At 33.3% G+C, this 22,301-nt stretch overlaps 1 protein-coding gene across 1 annotated transcript in view; it reads left to right on the plus strand.

Annotated features, from left to right (window-relative positions):
• The window catches only part of LOC145678539 (uncharacterized), a gene marked incomplete in the record, with an annotated part of 195,303 nt that overhangs the window by 65,514 nt on the left and 107,488 nt on the right, over window positions 1-22,301 (plus strand). The window contains 1 exon segment of the mRNA XM_081748801.1: window positions 20,857-20,979. Coding sequence (XP_081604927.1) covers window positions 20,857-20,979 — 123 coding nt within the window.

A 22,301-nucleotide genomic window follows, 5' to 3' on the forward strand; every position in this document is an offset into this window, starting at 1 on the left:
GTAAATCCAAACAAATAGAGGTAACACGAATTGCAATGAACCAAACCAGATTTGGATGATTCATAAAATAAATTACAAATAAATTGGCTGGCTTAACAGGTTTCAACCTTACTCAGTTATAAATAATCTCAAGAGTTTGAAACCCTTTCTCCGATCATTATTTAGCACTAATTTCGAAAAATATTCAACCAAAATTAATGGGTTATAATTAACACGCTTATTAACACTCAAATATAAATATTTTAATTTAAGTGATGAGCAATTAGTAACAGAGATAACGTGGACATGTTAAAGTAAGTTGAATTAAATACTAACCAGTTAATAGAATTTAAGTTCCAAAAAATCTCAATTGAAAGTTTCCTAACTCAATATAGCTTCACCTAAAACGACAAATTGAAATTTGTTTAGTTGCGCACTGAATTTTTAAATTCCAATGGGAGAAATTGGTGTAGTTGCAAATTGAATTTATATGTGATATGTGAAACGAAGCTAAATTGGAGATTTCATCTACTGAATGTAAGAGTGCAGATATGAAGCGAATTTAAGGTGTTGGAGTCGAAAGTAATAAATTTAGACCTGCGAGCCAGGAATCTTGTAAGAACGCTAACACGCTTCTTAGGAAACGACAATTCGCATACTACTTGCCAATCCAGAATGGTAAATAACCGATGTGAGAATTGAAGACCCAATACAGCGGGTATAATACGGAGAGTTCAAAACAACCTTGAAAATTACCTATTATTTCTTTACCTATAACCTCTCACAAATGGAAGTTTCGGGAGACCAAATGTATTTAACAAATATATATCAGAGTTCATTCAAATACATGGAAATATAGAAACATGTTTTCTACATTAAAAGCAGTAAAAATCGATTCTAAAAATTTTATTAACAATACGCAGATATGAAAACTATCTTTCACGTAAACTTGAAAGTTAATAACAATCAGAAAAATACGTTGCATGATCGACTAGAATATCTTTCTACAACAAGAATTCAAATATAATATCATAAATTCAATAAACTAGGCTGTGAAATATTTGGTCAAATTTTGAACAACTCCTTTATATCGTAAATTCACAACACTATATAAATTCTAATTACTATATTTTACCAAAGTCGGTTTTGAACTAAACTATTGAACCTCGAGAAAATTTTAAAAGGACAAAATTTTCACAAAAATTTTTAATTGATCAAAAATCTATCCTACTCTAATAAAAGGCAATAATATTGGTTGTATTCCTTTTTAAAATTCTGTGAGAATACCAGTAAAATTCAGGTCTCCTCACACATGCTATTTGATTTTTTTATATTCAATGAAGTCCAATATCGCAATCATAGCTTCACAGTCTATTTTGTATGAGCCATATACGCTACTGGAAGAGATGTGTGGACATTTCCAATGTGAAGAAGCAAAGCCTTCAGACTTACTTTCCACAAGCGCCATTCGGTGGGAATATGTTCGTGTCTCAAATACTCAAATAAGACATCTTGCATATATTTGCAATAAACAATGCCTCCATTTTCAACGAAATACTCATCAATATGACTTTGTAGTTTTCTTCAAACCCTTATGTTAACAATTTGAGCTAAGAGATTTCGATCTTGAATGCTTGAGCGCAGCTATTCCGCTCTTCTTTAAGGAAGATTTAAGTCCTAAAATTAAGTTCTTCTTGTGTCATCAAATGGCTGAAGATCCACATCTACCCTGTTGCTTCAAATCCCGGGGCTTATTCTTTTGAATCAATAGCATAATGCTCTGGAACTTTAGGTACTGACAGATCTTCACTATGTAGAACTGGTCAAATAGCTGATTTAAAATTAGGGTACTGAATCAGATGTTTAGATTTAGAGGAAAAGCCCTTTACATATGTCAAGCAAAAGTTTCAGTCTGCTACGTGATCCATTTATTCGTGCTAAATCATTGGAACAGCATATTTTATAGAACTGTGTTTTTCTTGTAATGCAACATACGTAGTGCAACATACATATGTGCGAGACGCAAGAATTATCCTGGTCTTCAATCATAAAGTTCAAAACTTTTTTAACTAAAAGTGTAAGGCTGCTCTTCTGAGTTTTAAATATAAATGAGTTTTAAATATAAAGACTAAAACCCTTGTCTAATATGAGTATCGCTGCTAAAATGGTATTCTACATTTCAATAACTAAACTAAACATTAATCATATTGTATATTTCACCATCTTTGAAATACGCATTTCACGGTACAAAATTTCAAACTTTTGATTTTTTAACAAAATTGGTATGGGTTATATAAAAGATAATTGCATATTTGATTTTCTCATGCAAAATTCATACGGAAAACATGTTTATAAGTAAGCACATATTTCATGTTGTACGCTGTAAGTAATGTTTTAAATATTTTTGAAAAAAATAAGGTAAGTTTAACGAACAAAGATAAAATATAATTTTCTAAATGCTTTTTTCTTTTTATTAACTTGTAATACGCAACTTTTCCACACAACTAGAACTTGATATTCTGATTTTTCGACCCAAACAAGCAAGCACCAGAATACTTGCTCTCTAGAAGTCTATGGGTTATTATTCTTTTCGTCTGTGAAAATCCCATTTCATTAATGTGTCATTTGCAATACCCTTCTTAGATTACATCGTACACTATAGTTTTACGGGAATATTAGATTATAAGACATAATCAAAAATTTTACTTGATCATAAATTCCCAGGTAGTTTCCAAATTTTTGTCGTTTGCACTTAAAAAGCCAAGTGTAAATAATACTCAAGTGGAGAGCCCTCTTAGAATTAGTGAGTTATTGGAATAACTTTCTTCAATAGGTTTAAAGCTGGATTTTCCTCGAAACATAAGAAAAAGAGAACTCAATCATGTTCCCAGAGATGTATATATCGCAAAAAAATGGACATAATTATGTGCGACAGTTATAAGAGCAGAATTCAATTGACCTGTTAGCATTTGTAGTAGCAGTAAGAAATTTGAGATGTTCCTTAAACCAAGAATGATTACAATAGATATTTCAGTCTCATTTAAAACGTGGTGGGCGAATTGAATGCGATCCATAATTCTATCAAGGTTAGCAAAGGTTTTTATAAGTATCTTATATATTTTATTATTTTATCGTCTTGTATCATGTATGTAACTAGAAAATGATATTCGAAATATAAAATTGATGTAAGGAATCTCACTAGTAATGCGTTGAATTTGAAACTTCCTAGTATCATCATACATCTTAGCAATCCAACATTCCAGTTAATGACGTCTATCAACAAGGAAACTTTCGTCAAGTCACCACACAACATGATATATGATAACAAACAAGCTAACTAACTCTACGACCCTTGGAACAAGGAGGTTCAATGCCTCGATCACAAGTGTCACCACCAACTTGCATACTTAGCCAACTAGATCCAGTTTCTACTTTGTATTGCTATTTCTCAGAGACCCATCCTAAGTATTCTCACATTTGCACCAAGATCTTCCTAACGGTTGTCCCCAAGTGAATTTCTATTAAAATTCTGAAAGCATTTCTACTTTCTTCCATTCTGTCTACATGACTTGCCGACTTGAGCTCAATAAACTTGATGAAGGTAACAGTATTTGGTAACGGTTTAAATTACGCAGTTCCTTGTTTTAAAGCTTACGCCATTCCCCATTCTGGTTCCTCTTGAGTCCGAATCCTGTTTCATTATTTTATTTTCAAATACTTTTAGTCTGCTTTCCTCCCTCAGAGTAAACAACCATGTTTCCCAAACATACAGCAGAAGAGCATGATTACCGTTTTATTTATTTTCAACTTCATATTTCTCGACAAAATTCGCAAGAACAAAAATTTTGAAATAAATAATAACACGAATATCCTGCGTTTAGTGGGTATTTATTTTTTGTGAAGAGTTTTTTTGTCTCAAATAAATCAATCACAGTTATTTGAAAATATTGACTTTGTAAAAAGTACTATATGTTATTTTAACATACTTATATTTTACTATTTTAGGATCGCGACGGACTTCTATGTATTTAGTGTTATCCGCTCTTACCTCTAACTTTCTACAAGCGTTAAATGAGACCTTTGCATTTCTTATATTGTTCTCCTATAGTCCCCAAATATATAACATCATCAGCATACGCCATATCGTGGTAAATACCATTCAGCTTTAGAGTCTGGTGCTGTTAGTGATTGTTCGTTATGGTGCATCCCAGAACAAAGTTGAACAATAATGACAACGCATCTTCTTATTTCAGGCCATTTTCGACGTGAAAGCTTGTGGACAATTTTTTCTCATTCGTAGTTTGATTTTGGATTTATTTAAACATATTTTTAGTAATCAAACTCTCTTATTGGGTATTCCAATTTATATAAGAATACCGTACAGTACTTTCTCCTAAACGATTCTTAGGCCTTCCTAAAATTGATAAATAATTGATCTACCCATCTATTGCATTCCCATCTCTTTCAATTATTTGCTGAATGTAAATATCTGGTCAATAATTGATCGATTTCGATTAAATCCGCACTAATAATAGTTTGATTTGAGTATTGGTGAGTCTAGGTAATAGAATTTGTGGGAGGAATTTGTATGATGTTACAGGCAGATACTTTCATAATTATTACAATCAGTTTAGTCACCTTTTGTGTAAATTGGGACGAAGCTCTCTTATTCCCACCTTTGTGGTAATTGCTCCTTATTCAAGATAAGAATAATTAGTTTGTATATTTCGTTCCACAAGTTTTCACCTCTGGCTGTTATTGTCACGCAAGATCCTATAGCTGGAGAGCCACTCCGTGTCATCTGTGCGTGACTGCTTATTTAGTATATTCACAGCTAACCTCTATATTGTCAACCCCCCTTGTCGTGCCTTTAAAAGCAAGTACGTAGCTAGAAATGACAGGAAGGTTGTCCTCCTGACATTTTCTATAATGTCAGGGAAAATTTTATTACTAATTTCAAAACGTAAACACAAAACGAGTTAGGTTTAGAATTATTGTATTTTTAATAATAAAACGTGATGTTGAAGTGTACTTCGTTGTGTGTAGGATGTACAAACATTACCAGATTACAAGCTAATGATTCTGACTAATTTCTTTATTTGATGACGTAAAACGAATAGCAAACACATACCTTCAGATTAGCTGTTGATGTAGTCTCTTAGGAAGCTTAAGGTGCAGCAGAATAAACTTCAGCTATTGATGATAGTAATTTTGCTCAAATGTTCCACTGTAGAACGGTTATAGAACTTGTATTATGAACTAGTTGACCATAGTTCATGAAAAGTTTTAAAGTAAATCTCGTCGAATAACAAAAGACTGAACCCAGAATCTCTTCTTCGTTGAATGATAGTCTGAGACCTTTCCCAGTCGAATCGCCACGATTTCATCTTCCTAGAGTATTTATGTCAAACCAGTTACTCTCCAAACTGCCACCTTGCTTGACATTTCTCCACGTGTTTGCTATCTCATTGCCGAAATTTACATTTCTGCAATGATCATCAAATAGACAAAATCTCCAGACGTCTATTTCCGTAATCTGACAATTTTGTCACATCCTAAAATTTGTGTTGATGTTAACAATCGACAAACATAAACATTACAACTTATTCTCACAACATTCCTAACACAGCATTACTTGTGTGTTATTTTTCGTAATCACAACATTGCACATTAACACGTCTGTATTTACAACTGACACAACCAAAACATGGACAACATAATTTTGTAATTTATTTCCTTAACCTAATTTTGCAATTACTTAACTTTTAATTTTGTCTTTTAATTTTTTCATATTCATTTTATCTTTATTCGATCCAATTATTAAAATTTTTAGAAATAAAATCTATCTAACTTCAATCCCTCAACAATATGTAGATGCCTTCTTCTCGATCCGCAACCGAAGACGCACCACGCAATAATGATAGAAACTCACGGATATACTTAAACCGTAAAAAGTTAGTTTCGTGGTGATAAACCTTTTCATATATAATTTTAATTAAAGACTAGGGAAAAAAAAACTTTCAGTCGATAATTCATATAGCCATGAAAAGTTCAGTGAATATTTCTTGCTCATCATGGGAAATACATACCGAAAAAATGTGAGTGTGCACAAATTATTCCACTCGCTACTCAATAATGGAATTATCTGTGAAAAATGTTTATAAGTTAATGCAAGTACAATTTTCGTGTTCAGAACGACACCAAAAAACTTTAATATATTATATTCGTTTATTTGCGACATGCGTCTTCTTAAAAATTGTTGAAAGATGGTACCAGATAGGATAGAAACTCTTTGTCTCATCACGACATACATTAGCTAGAAACTTTATCTGAGCTCTATTCCATTTCATAATGTTCTTGTTTCAACATTTTCAAGGTTGATCTGTGTTTGTCGTCTCCGTTAACTTAACCTAAAAGTTAAATCACAGGAAGTTACCATGATCATTTTCGTTTTCAAATTTTCAAGAAATAATTCGAATATAATTAACTCTTATGGCACAGAGCGTGAAATCATTATTGTGGCCTATTATATGTTGCCCGTGATCCGTATGCTGATAGTATTTTGTGTACATCGCATGTTTTGTATTTTAAATGTAATATAACGGTCGTACGCATACCCAACACGGCATTCGTCCGTCTTGCATTGAAGAGAAGTGCATCATTGGCCATACAACCAACAGATATCAACACTAATACTATTATGTATTCCCTTCTTCCTATTTGATCTCGTCAATGACACTTTGATAAAATGGCTTCCACACAAAGCCGTGAGCATGAGGATGCTGATGATATTATAGATAGCTTGGTGACTTGTCAGGATCTGACATAAGTGACATTGAAGTAGAAGGAGATGAAGATCCAGACTTTCAGTTAAGATGGAATGAGGGGGAAAGCGACGGAAGTTTTTTGTTAGGTGATGAGAATTCCGTGTTGCAGAATGACCCACGTGCAAGTTCATCACATAGTACTATACAAGGGACTGACAAAAAGTGGTCGTCACGTGATGACCAACCGTGCTTGACTGTTTTCGAAGAAACTGTAGGGTTTAACGTTGCTATTGATTCTCCATGTACTCCATTAGATTGTTTCTCTCTTCTTTGGAGCAGATATGTTCAAACATTTGGAATAGTAAACGAATCTTTATGCTGCTGATCAAATTGAGTTGCTGCGACGTCAAGGAAAGTTGAAACCACGTTCTATGGGGCGTAAATAGGTTAAAATGAAACTTTATGAACTGTGTTTCTTCTTTGCATTTATTCTTTATATGTATTGTTCAGCTACCGAAAGTAGAGCATTATTAGTCGAAACAGTCATTTCTCCTGATGTATTTTGCAAGAAGATTGATGACACGCAACAGGTTTATATCAATAATCTTCGTGCTTCATTTGAATGACAATTCAAAGTTTGTAAGTGTAGATAAACCTAACCATGACTCCCTCTTCAAAGTAAGGCCATAAATAGATTATTTTGTAAAAAAAAAAAGTAGAAGTTTCAAACCAGTACGAAATATACAATTGATGAAGGAATTTTCCCTTTTTAGGTCGTATTCAGTTTCAAATGTACATGAAAAACAAACAGAATAAACAAGGTATAAAGTTGTAGAATTCATGTGATGCTGGTATCGGGTACGTTCTCAAGTGTGAGGTTTACGCCTGATCCGCAGGCAACGTAGAAAACAGGAAATATTATTGTATAATCACCTATTATACATTTCAGCATATTGGGATTTTTTGTATTAAGATCATGCTTGTATGTGTTGGCTAATAAAATTCCACAAACAAACATTTTTTGAAAGCTATTTATAGCTACGAGAAGGTAAAGGTACTTGCTTTGAAAAGCAACTAGAAACACTTTAATGGGTTGAAAGAAGTAAGAGAACATATGGGGCTAAAACACCAAAAAGCCTCGTCCATACAGCCATAACATATTTTCAAAGGCCTGTCCTGCGGGACAAAATACGAACAACGTACGGCGTACGGGCATAGTGACATAGGTGTTAATATTAAATACTGAAATAGAGTACTTACGATTTTCTGTGAAAATAATTTTTTACTAATGGCCTATATAAAATATACCAACAATAAGGAAACTTAATATTTACCTGAAACTCATTGGAAATCAGGATTTGTCTAGGGGAGACGAGGAATATTTCAGCACAGAGGTTGAGTCAAAATAAGAGAAACATTTGATACGCATTTATAGTGAAAAATAACACTATAAATACCTGTTCAATTTTGAATTTTGTAATAAGTTAACTAATTTACAATTCAGAGAAAAAACGAATTCCTAACAGCTGTTTTTGTACTATTACTAACGTCATGAGCGGTGACCTCTAGAACTATTTTGTACATGGAGCGCGTTACAGAACGATAGCGTCAAAATTGCTCTGAATGCTTACTATTAATCTAACTAGGAAAGGTTGTTATCCAAACGAGTCAAACGAGTATGGATTTAATACTCCGTTTTTGTATAACTTACCTGCTTTATGTTACATAGCTATAAATCCGATATATACCAAGATTTATTTTCGAAGGTCGCATACCAAGGGAATTTGAAAAAAATAATTGTGTCATTTTCTTGATTAGTGATTTTGAATGGAGAAGTGTTTTTTTATGTATTGTGAAATATCGTGTTTGAAGTGCCTATGAATTAATATCAAATTGAGAGTGGTGTGTATAGAATTTGGAGTAAATTTGTTAATGTCCTATCGATATTCTAGTTTTATGTATACTGTTATATTTGATATTAATGGAACAGATTATACTTTTGCTAAGTTTGAATTATTTACTTGTTCTTCTGATATTTCAAATATGTTTCTGTTACGGACAAGCATAATTGGAATTTTTGTATGGCGAATACAATGTAGTGTATCTAATCTATTTGGACCATTTCCTTTATTTAATTCATGACTGTAGTATAAAGACCTTCAGGCAATTTGTAAGGCAAGATTCAATTAACCAGATATTTACTTGTTTATGCTTCAGATTTTCGACGTATTTAATTTTGTATATAAACTGTTATTTCATTCCAATGATATAATTTTTCTGATACAACCTTTGCTAAACCTGTATTTATATTGGAAGATTGCAATAATATGAAAGAGCTTATCAACGTATTATTGAGGTACTTGGTTCTATCATATTACGAGAAATTTCTGATTTAATTCGGTACTATACGATGTAAGCCCCTTTATTATAATTATAAAATTTAGCTATACTCAGTGAAGATACTGAAGTCTAAGTTCTTATTCACTAGGTTGCAACCTCCCTCCCCAAATCTAACCCAAGTGGTACCACCATTCCTGAGTAAGGTTCATCTAAACCCGGACCTCAGAAATAGGAATACAACAAGGAATCAGAAACGGGAAGAGAGAGATTACAGGCTGGAGCTTGTGTAGATCATTTAGTTTGGATGAGAGTATTGGATTTTTACTTATTCAAAAGAAACTAGGACTTCCATTAACAAAATCTAACAACAAATTTATTTTCTTAACTAAATACAATATTTCTTTCTTTTTAAATATTAATTGGTGATACGTTCCGAGTGGCGAGATTTCTTTTTTTAATAAGTTGGAGAAAGAATGAATAGGCCTTGAATTACGTCTATGCACATTAAATACTGAAAGAAATATTCCGGTAGCACGTCTTAACATAAATCGCGAACAACGTACAAGCTCTTCAACAGCCAAAGGACAAAAAAGAAAAAAAAGCAATACTTCGTTCCGCGAGTGTCACACACACACGCACACACTCCTCCATTCAATCCAGTCTACCAAACCAAACACAAGAACAACACAACATTGGACAGACAGAAAAAAAAGAAAAAAATGAATACAACTGAATCAAAATTTAAAGAAAATAAAGTAACACTTACCAATCTCACACTTTCAGGCATCCACTCTACTCGACAACTCCATCATTCTCTCGGATTCAATCAAATTCAGGAAAAAAGAAAATGCAACACGATTCGCCACGATACGTTAATAATACCGAACATAGAGAAATAAACTAAATACTCGCAAAATAATCTCTTCCGAAAAAATATCTTACTAATTCCCGAAACAAATGTACTTTTTATATACGTTCAGTCCCTTCATCCTTTCTTCAATTTGGTGATGTACAGAGCTAACACAATTCAACAGGAATGGCGGAGTCGGCCCTCGTGCTCAGCTACCAGCACACAAGCAGGGTTGGAAACTCCTCTGTGGAAATATATCATACACATACATTTTAATTATCATACCTCCAAATTCATGAATTATCACACTTTTTCTCTCTTTTGTAACCATACGTTACAATTGACCTCCTGTGTGAGAAAAAAATTGAAACGGCAAAATTTTTTTGAGTTAGTATTCTCAATTTCCTCTTATTAATGAATTTCCAATTTGAATTCTTTAACTGAACAAATACTTTTTCAACTATATGTATATATGTATAAAATTTAAATTATTCATTAATTTACTCTAATTCAAATATTGAATTTACTATTTGATGAACTACTTTCAAATTTTAAACAAAAATCAATTCTCCATATTTTATCTCTCAAATTCAAGAAAAATGAAAAATTTAACAAGTTTTAATATATTCAATCTTAAATTTTTACACATAAATGTATCATAAATTTTCAAAATTTAGACAATCTAAATAATCTTTAATTAATTGTCACCATGGTCCATTATACTTTTCTAATTAGGGTTTTGCTTGGCCAAGCTTCTGTCAATACCGAGTTACCTAGGACATTTCTAATAAGAATTAATTCCAGCTGGAAATATAAAAACAAGTCATTAATAACAAGTCAAATATACATATTTTTACTTTAATCTAATCTAATCTAAATATAATCTATTCTAATTTATTGTAGGCATTTAGTCATTCCCCACATTATTCATTGATTCATCTTGGTTCCTTCTGGCAAAATATTTCTTTATTTCCGATACATGAGCTCTCTTATACTCCTATTCATTATTTGTATTAACTGCTAAAATAGTATTCCTTGTAAGAAACCTCTCGATAGTATAGGGCCCTATCCATTTATTCGCCAGGCTTTTAGTTGTCTTGTCGCTAAGGGAACTCTTTACATGCGATTTAATCAATATTAAATCTTCTACATTAACATATACAGGCTGCCTTTGTTTTTCAAATATTTTCTTACGAGTTTGCCATGATCTTTTCATATTTTCTATTGCTAATTTCCAAATCTGTGCTTGATCTTTCTTGTTTACATCCTGATCGGACACGCACCAATGAGTTTCTAACGGTGTGTTATACGGTCGACCATAATACAACTCATTAGGTGCTGCCTTCAAACGTGAATGTTCACAAATATTTAAGCTATATTGTAACTCGTAGATATTCTTCGCCCAATCAGTTTGTCGTTCTGAATAATAAGCCCTAAGCGTCGCCTTTAAAGTTTTAATGAATCTTTCAGATATATTCGCCTCAGCGTGATAAGGCGAAAGTCCGATATGTTTAATACCAACACTAAACATAAAACTCTTAAAGGTTTCTGATGTAAATATACTTGCGTTATCCGTTGACAAACTCTCTGGAAACGTATATTTACAGAACAGTTCATACAGTTTATCAACAACTATTCTAGCATTTAAATTTGATAATTTTTCTAACATAACGAAACGAGATGCGTTATCTACACAAATCAAAAGATATTTAAAGCCTTTAGATCGTGGCAAAGGACCTGCCTGATCACACATCCAGTTCTGATCTATACGACTAATGACTTTGGACCCTAATTCACCCATTTTCCTTTTATTACACTCTTTTACCTTTTGGTAGATTTCACAAGTTTTTACAAACTCATTTACCTCTTCTATTACTTTCGACCAAGTATACCTTTTAAGTATTTTAGCTAGTGTTCTCCGAATTCCTGAATATCCACCTGTTAGCTGTTCATTATGATAGTATTCCATAATACCTCTTTTCAAACTGTCAGGAACTACAATTTTATAAGGGTTTGAAACTGCTTTAGTTTTCCTTACTAGCAATTTATCGCTAATTAAGTAATTATCCACTACTTGGCCTGATTCTATTTTCTTAATGATTTGATTTAATTCTGGGTCGGATCTTTGTGATTCTGAAAGTGGTTTATGAGCGAATGGATGTTTCCAAATATTCACCATAGCTAAATTACTTTCTCTAATTTTACTTCCTAAAGCTGATTCTGTTAGATCAAAGTCTACGGGATCATAAAGACGTGATAATAAATCAGCTACCTTATTTTCTCCTGATCTAATATGGTGAATAGTAAATTCGAAACTACACAGTTGTTCAACTAATGGTCCATACTTTAATAGTCTTTTATGGTTTCCTAATATCCAACTTAAAGATTTATTGTCCGTATAGACTACAAAAGGATTAACTAAATAATGTTTAAAACGAGTAATGGTTTTCACCAAACTAAAAAACTCTATCTCGTATATTGACCGATGTCGATGTGGTTCACTTAATTTTTTTGAATAATATGCCACAGGTCTTACATTATTATTTGCATCTAATTGTCCTATCCATCCACCTATACCTTTTCCACACCCATCTACGTAGACGGAAAAAGGCTTACTTAAACTAGGTGTCTTTAAAATAGCATGTCTAGATAATAACTCTTTTATTTCTTCAAAGGCTCTTTGTTGTTCCTTTTCCCATTTGAAGGGCTTCTTAGGTGATCTTAAATCAGTAAGAGGAGCCAATATATCTTGTACAGCGGGGGACACTTCTAAATGGTACACCTTAGCCGTAAATCTCCATATGGCTGCACCATTTAGAAGTGTCCACCGCTGTACATTTGGTAAAAATTTAGCCAAAAAATTTATTACCCCTAAGAATCTCATCAAACCATTTCTATTTTTAGGAGGAGGCATATTTTTAATTGCCAGGATTCGAGTTGGATCAATTTGAATTGTATCACCGTCGACTAAGAATCCTAGATACATAACTTTCTTTTTACAAAAATAAGATTTTTCTTGCGAGATTGTTAACCCATGTTTTCTTAAACGATCTAATATCTTTTGAACTACCCTTGTATGTTGTTCAAAATCTGAATGAGCACACAATATGTCATCAAAAAATACTTTTACTCCTTCATTTTTTAAATCTCCTAAAATTTTCATCATAGCTAGAGCTAATAAATTACTACCAGTCTTTATTCCAATTGGTACACGGATAAATCTATAGCATCCCTTAAGAGTAACAATTGTTGTAATAGACCTAGACTCTTCACTAATGCGAATTTGGTGGTATGCTTTGGACAAGTCCAGTCTGGAAAAGAAACGGCAACAGCTAAACTAGCCAAACATTCTTCCATATTAGGAGTCGGAAAAACATCTCCTAAGATCATAGAATTCGCTTGAGTATAATTACCAACAAGTCTATGGCTACCATCTCGATTCTTAACTAAGAAACAACTGCTGCCATATTCCGAACAATCGGTTTCCTCAATAATACCTTCATCTATTAATTTCTTTATAAGGTCATCAAAAAATTTTTGCTTTTGGTTTAGGAATCGGAAAGGGATTATGTCGAAATGGCTTTTGATCTTTCAAATATATTTTACATTCATAATCTTTCAAACATCCTATTTTTGATGTAATAACATCAGAATAATTAGTTCTTAAGTCGTCAACAAATTGCTGAACTTCAGGGTCCAGGTGATCCCAATCACTATCCTTAGGACTTGTGGACGAAGTCCTTTAGTTTAGTTTTTCACTCTGTGTGTGTGAGTTTTCCACCTGCGTAATTATAGGTTTCTCTCCTGAGGAGTCGTCCTGAGAAGGTCCATTCATCTTGCGCAATAATTCATTAAATCGATGTGAAAATTGTTCATCGATATCCGAAATGTCAGACTTATTATCCAAAAATTGTTGGCTATCTGAACAATCCACGTGTTGCACCTCACTAGTTGCTAAATTGGAAGTAAAATTCTTTTCAGAATTCACTATGTTAATCTTTAAATTGTTTTGGTCACCCTTGTCAACCGATATAATAGGCTTATCGATGTTAATCCATTGGCCAACCGAGTCACCAGATGCACTAGGTATATCTCTGCCGTGTCGTGACAAAACGCTGTAACTTTGGCGAAGAAGTTTTGCGAAAATGAGCCTTAAAGTTTTCATCCGAAAATGTGATCTGTATCGTGTAGAAATAGTGTATCTTGACTTTGGAAACACGTGGTTACATGTAATGTTACGTAAATGCATGTTGTGTGATTAAATTTGGTGAAAATTGATTGGTTGACCATTATTGCCTAGTTACACTGGTTCTACACGATACAGATCACATTTTCGGATGAAAACGTTAAGGCCCATTTTCGCAAAACTTCTTCGCCAAAGTTACAGCGTTTTGTCACGACACGGCAGATCTAATCCTGGAACATGGTCATCCAGTCCTCCAGATGTTAAAGGACAACTAAGTTTCTCCAAATGGCCATCCCTATTCACAGACTTAAATCCATTTAAACCCTGATCCGAAGAATTAATTGTCCTTTGTAACCTTAACTGTTCACGTTGTCTTCTCATATGATCTCCAATGGTCCCTGATGTTAAATTCTGAGATCTTGTAAAATGGCCAACCACGTCTCCTGGTTTAAACCCATCGATGAGATTAAATGTTTTATCCTGAAAATTATCTCGTAAGGATTCCGCTTTTAATTTATGAAACTGGCCATTCAGAGGCACTGATCTCAACCTCACATCAAATTCTGTGAATTGGTCACCATGATCTCTCGATGTGAACCCTTCGACTTGAGATTGTGTGCCATCATTCCGATCACTAAAGTTAACTGGCACATACCGAGTTGAAGATAAGTCAGTCATATTGAATGATCTAATTTTCTCATTATTAATATGAGACTGGCCACCGTTATCACCTGATGTAAACCTCTGATTTCGAATTTGGAAATGATTTTCTATCACTTTAGGGTTAACTTCCTCATTCCGTCTCTGTCTATATATATCACTTTCTTCTCAGTTCAACATACTAGATTCTATTTGTGAATGGCCATCCACATCACCGGATCTTAATCCCGTTCTATTAATCGACGAGTAATCCTCCGCCGGATTCACTAGTTCTAATTTAAACTCATTATTAAAATTTCGTAACTGGCCATCTCGATTACCAGACAAAGTTTCTCCTACTGATGGTGTACACTGGCCAACCACATCACCCGATGTCAATCTCGTCTTCGATTGCAATGGAGATCGCATTCGGTCATATGTCCTATCACTCTTCGCCGATACTTGCGGACTATAAACCATATTTTTAGTAGTCTTACTGGAATGGCCTGACAACTCTCCTGACCTATCACTACTGCTAGGTATAGCCAATAATTTTTCCTCTATTTCCTCCAATGACCGATTACACTGAACACTGGTTTCTAATAGATTTTTAAAAACTTAATTTCGGTAGAACGGTGTTCCCTTATTTTGAGAAGGACGCAAACACATATAAATATATGCGGACAGCTGATCTCCTTCAGTTAAGTCACTTCGTCCATTATCGGAAAAATGAACTGAAGTCGAAGCTCCCTCTGTTAACCATTTTATAGATGTTTGTCGCAATCCTTTGCGTAACCAAAGTATGTCATTAACCAAATCTACTTTTGCTTGTAAAGCTTTCAAATATGGAATGCCCAGCAAAATACTACACGGGAACGACTCCACCACACGAAAACACACTGCTTGTTTAACACCTGCCACCTCAATGTTCAACGTAACCTCTTTGTTCGAAACTAATTTAGCCGCAGCAGTAGCCACTTCAAAAAGTTGAACTTCTTTCCATTGGTTTGGATTTATTTTAAGTTTTTCTAACAATTCGACGGAGAAAAAATTAAAAGAGCTGCCTGTGTCTATATATATTTTCACATTCACCCCATTCACACGACCACTCACCAATGGTGCCGTTTTATTTTGAGCAACAGATGGTACTACTTTTATAGCATTGGAATCACCAAACCCGAAATTCCGCCTATTTGTTCCCGACTGTACATTAATTTCTTTCCAATTTTTATTCCTAAACTTATTTTCATATTTATTTCTTTGTTTACCTGTATTTACACAACCATCACTTGGAGTCATTCCCTTGTGAGTTACATCAAACTTATTATCAGCGCGACTATCTTTCAAATTATGGGAGCTATAATTACTTACATATTTTTTATCTTTATTTTCTTTACTTGCTAACCTACTATATTCAACTTTAGAACACTTATACTGTTGATATTCAAAAACTTTCCTACGCAATTCATCCAAACTACTCGGAATAGTGTTACCTAAGCATTTAAGTTTAATCGCAGGATTTAAACTATTCACAATTATGGACATTAATTCCATCTAAGATCTCGTAAAATTTAATAATTTCGAGGCATTTACTACAGAAGCAATATAGTGTTCTACTAATTCGTGGACTCCCATTTTTCTATAAATTCGGTCCGCAATTAACGAACTCCTCACTACAGGCGTAACAAATTTCGTCATTAAATGATCTTTCAAATTCTCCCAGGGAATATTCGATAACATAGCAGTTTGCATATATTTTAAAAATTCTCCACTGCACTTTACTGATGAAGCCATTAAAACCATACCTAAAGGATAATACGAATCACTTAGAATCTCCTGGATTCGCAGCGAGAAATCAAAAACAATAAAACTATTATGCCCGTTCACATTACTAAATTCACGGAATCGGCCATCCAAAATTCCAGAAATTTTCTTAAAATTATAGTTAATTACCTGCTTTTTATCCAATCTAGACCAAGGTGCTGAATTTCCTACACAACCTAAAGATGGTATTTCTATATTATCGTCTCTACTTTGAACCTGGTGAACTGGTTCATTTTCGTATCTATTAGGAAAATTCCTATTTCCTATATTCCCTTCATATAAATGTCCCTGATCTGACATTGTCCTATTAACAGTACGTTGACCTATCCTATTATAAGGACCAACTTCCGAGGGAAATCTAGGAAATCTACTTTGTTCTGGGACTTTTGGAACAGATCCTATTCTCATCTGAGGATTAACTATACTACTCTCATTAAAGTGTACAGATAGTCTTCTAGGCGTTGGATTACTAAAAATAGGCATACGATATCCAAAATTATTCGAACATCCAAAATTGTGATTGCCCTGCCACGAATTCTCCTGCCACAATGGAGGGTTTCCAGTATAACAAAGGTTAAAATCACTAATTCCGCATACCGTAGGCGTTTCAAGCATATCGCTAGATCCCAATGTTGCCATTTGCGAGTTAAATCCCAACATTCTATTACTCTCACTATAAAGACTTCTTTCAGTACTTCGAAAAGGTACCGAAGAACATGCAGGTATACTACTTAAATATGAATATCCCGTTTGATCGATAGTAAAAACTTCATCGTCGGGCATAATTATATACACTGATTCGTCTCGCGTTTCTATTTCATTACACAAAACAAAATAGGTAAACAATATATATATATATATATATATATATATATATATATATAATTTTCTACTCACACTACTTACTCTACTAGATACACAGAAATACATTAAATAATAATTACACACTGCACTCTTAGGATTCTCGATCGATCGACATTCAATAACGCGTACTGACAGACTAATCTCGAAAAAAAAAAGAAGAGAAAATTTTTAAATCCCTTTTTCGGGGGGGGGGGCAATATTTAATAACCACCAAAATACAAACAAACGCTTCACTATCTCGAAAATGCGGAATGACTTTACAAATATAATATACAAAGGCATTTACCTTAATATCGTGCCTAGTATACTTTAACCTTATTACTCTATTATAACATTCGTTTCCCACAGAGAAGTGAATGACATTCACTATTTTTAATGACCTCGAAATTACCACTCATGAATACTGACTCCTAATATACTAATAGTTTAATTTAATTTTTCTTTTATACAAATGAACCACCCTATATAATCTACAACTTCTAGTATCACCTTACTTTCCGATACTCCCATCGATTTGGATATAAAATCCCAATTAGAATTCCTTTTGAACTTACCTTGCAACCTCCCTCCCCAAATCTAACCCAAGTGGTACCACCATTCCTGAGTAAGGTTCATCTAAACCCGGATCTCAGAAATAGGAATACAACAAGGAATCAGAAACGGGAAGAGAGAGATTACAGGCTGGAGCTTGTGTAGATCATTTAGTTTGAATGAGAGTATTGGATTTTTACTTATTCATTGAAACTAGGACTTCCATTAACAAAATCTAACAAATTTATTTTCTTAACTAAATACAATATTTCTTTCTTTTTAAATATTAATTGGTGATACGTTCCGAGTGGTGAGATTTTTTTTAATAAATTGGAGAAAGAATGAATAGGCCTTGAATTACGTCTATGCACATTAAATACTGAAAGAAATATTCCGGTAGCACGTCTTAACATAAATCGCGAACAACGTACAAGCTCTTCAACAGCCAAAGGGCAAAAAAGAAAAAAAAGCAATACTTCGTTCCGCGAGTGTCACACACACACGCACACACTCCTCCATTCAATCCAGTCTACCAAACCAAACACAAGAACAACACAACATTGGACAGACAGAAAAAAAAGAAAAAAATGAATACAACTGAATCAAAATTTAAAGAAAATAAAGTAACACTTACCAATCTCACACGTTCAGGCATTCACTCTACTCGATAACTCCATCATTCTCTCGGATTCAATCAAATTCAGGAAAAAAGAAAATGCAACACGATTCGCCACGATACGTTAATAATAGCGAACATAGAGAAATAAAGTAAATACTCGCAAAATAATCTCTTCCGAAAAAATATCTTACTAATTCCCGAAACAAATGTACTTTTTATATACGTTCAGTCAATTCACCCTTTCTTCAATTTGGTGATGTACAGAGCTACCACAATTCAACAGGAATGGCAGGGTCGGCCCTCGTGCTCAGCTACCAGCACACAAGCAGGGTTGGAAACTCCTCTGTGGAAAAATATCATACACATAAATTTTAATTATCATACCTCCAAATTCATGAATTATCACACTTTTTCTCTCTTTTGTAACCGTATGTTACAAGGTACGTTACAATTTGTTGTTTGCGTAAGAGCCTGGTGTTTTTATCATTTTAAATCTATTCTACATTTGCCAGAAACATGAATATTTTCTTATCAAGGCGATCTGTAAACATATATTTCCTTGCTTCATTTAATGTTATGCATACAAGAAATAAGGGACCAGAGCTGTGTAAGTAAATTTACTGAAGGATGTGTGTGTGTTGGGTGAGGTAAGACAAAATGTTTGTGCACTTCGGGCATTATTTCGTCGGCTTTATCCGTTACGTCTGCTAGCCGAATTTCCACACTCTCAAAAGCAAATATCATGGATATTTGAGACGGTTGAATGTTGCGAGAAGCAAGAGATTGAAATTTTGTTTTAACCATCGCTCTGCGCTTACAAACTACAAACACTCGACAGACCAGCTTTTAAACTGATGTGCAATTTAGTAAACGTAGATTAAACTCAACATTTTACAATTGATAAAATAAAGACTAGTTAGGTAGAAAGTAAAGGAGGGAGAAAGAAAGATTAACTGAAATGATAGGAATGAAAATTAGCTTTAAATATGCTTGGTGCTTCTTCATGTTGTAATATCCTAGGGTGATGAGTGGATTCTCCTCCTTCTTTTCTCACTTTTTTGCTGCAAGTTAACGAAAACTGATGAAGTTGACGTATAGATAGGAATTCTGTGAAAACTGCCAGAGGCAATGTGTGAAATTGCCAAGTGGGTTCTTCTAGATTTCTAGATGATGGTTTGAACAATAGATGTAAATTCATTCTGCGTTATGTATTTCTTCTATTGTTTTAGTGTCTGCACTGAATTCTTCCCCAATGGTTTCAGTGTTTTTCTTCGATGTTGCTCTCTTGTAAAACTTGCCACAATTACACCATTGAGACGTGTATCCCGTAGTTTTGTTCTGAAGAGTCATTGACGATAGGGTTCATTTAACTACAAACCGCTTTCAAACCAGAAAGGAATGTTATGTGGAAAGTAAGGACGAGAAAGGACGCTAGTCTTACATTTGTCGGTTAATTTACAATGACCTAGAATAAACATGAAAGATTACTCAAGTTCGAATGATAATGTACACTCATTTAATGTCTTCTATAGACTGAATTAATAATTAAGACTTTGAATGAATTTAAAGTAATTTGATTTAAAAATGAGAAACTGTTCAATTGTTTTGCTTTTAATTTTTATATAATATAGCAGTAACGTATTTGATTTTATGTTGCTGAACAATATGAACTGTGACAGTTAATACATAGGGATATCTCTGAGGAATTTTTCAGATTTGACTGGACTTCCTGTCAAGTATGCAAACAATAATATAATGATATATATATATATATATATATATATATATATATATATATATATATATAGGAACTTGAGAAGGAGACAATTTGTATTTGGCAAATACTCGTGAAGTGAGTAAGAATATTTTTTTCTTGGTTCATTAATTCCGCTTTCTTTATAGTTCATTGTGCGGTATTTTCACTTTGATTTCTATTTCTCGCTATGATTTTTATAGAAAAACGGTAGTCTTTTGATATATTGTACTATGATAATGTGTTAATATTTTGACATGATGAGTTAAATCACCTGTTGCACTAGTTCTCAGAAAAATGTTTCACTATACTAAAAAAAAACCGTTCTCCTCAATGTTGATTTAACAGTTAAGAGTTTAAGATAGAGAAATACTATTCAATTCTGTAAAACATTATAATATCAACCTTATTTCTATATTTATCGTCATCCTGTATTCTTCAACAGATGAAAAACAACTCACAATTTTCACTACATAAATAAAATTATTTTCCTTCACATATTAGAGCAACGTGTGTGTGGAGATTCACAATTTCGATGTGCTTCCGGACAATGCATTGCAAATAATACTGTGTGCGACGGCGTGACAAGCTGCCGTGATACAAGTGATGAAAATAGTACCTTGTGTGGTAAGTAGATTATGTATTACTTTTTAGAGTTGTAATTAAAATACAATTAAAAATATTCAGAAATCATTGTTTCTTTCTCGATAATATACTTCTTCCTTGGAAGAAAACTTAAAATCATATTACATTATAATTGTAATAAGCTATTAATAATATACTATACCTAGGGGGTAATACAAATCTAGAATACAGATTTTTGAAAAAAGAGTAAACGACGTTTGTATTATTCGACTACATCGTCATTTATGTATGTGTCGGTCTATTCATCCTGCAGTTGAATGAACGAAAACTCACATAAAATTATTATATTTTGATAAAACTTGTTATGCCTCTTTCTTCTACCTAAAAAAGCAACCCTAGTATTTGAGGTTGTATTGCAACAAGTGTTAACGAATGAAGGAGGTGAAGTCCATTCATCGTACGTTGTACGTTCATATGTGCACACTCGGATAAAATTTTAAATAATCTGCTGAGAAATGCTACTATCAGCATAGCTTTTTCAATACGCTTCTTTTGTTCTTGGAGCTCAAAGTTTCTCTCCTGTTAGTTAAATTGCATAAATACAATGTTCCAAAATTTTAAAAAACGCTCTACTCAGACCAGAAATAATAGATATTTATTTCTAATTTCGAATTCAATATTTATATCTATTGAACAAAAATTGTAAGATTGCAGGCTACAGCTGATTTTTCGGAATCTATTCAGAGTCTCAAGAAAAAATACCATCTCTACCAGTAACAGAAGTAGTAGAAAATCAATAATATCTACAGTTTCAATATCGACCTTTATGGAGCAAAAACGATAGGAAACATCATGCGCAGCGATATTTTTAGAGTCGATTCAGTGTCCCGAGATCGGTTCCGCTAATCACCTCTTGAAGGCGGAAGTGGTTAAGACCAATTATTTCAGGTTTTAGCTTTGATCGCCATAGCACAAAAGTTGTATAAATATAATTAAAACTAAACTAGTCACTGAGCAAAGCACACGAATTTAATATTATAAAACCAATGTTCTCTGACAATCTTCCACAAGATATTAGTTTTATAACATTAAGTTAGTTTGCTTTGCTCAGCAATCAGTTTATTTTAAATTATATTATGTAATAGGAAAACTGGTATAATGATAATTTCACAGATAGTAATAGATCTAGATGACGCTAATAGGTGCTTTAGAATCGGCTCTCAAGAAAGATACCATTAGTATTCATCTACTGAAACCTGAAGTTTCTAAAAGTTTATTATTACCTCTGGGATTACTGTTGGTCTCTATAGAGTGAAGATTGTAAAAAAAGGCGATGAACAATTCTTTACAAGTATTTGGTATAG

This window comes from Thermobia domestica, chromosome 2, assembly GCF_964235325.1.
Source record: "Thermobia domestica chromosome 2, izTheDome1.hap1.1, whole genome shotgun sequence".
Lineage (NCBI taxonomy): Eukaryota > Metazoa > Arthropoda > Insecta > Zygentoma > Lepismatidae > Thermobia > Thermobia domestica.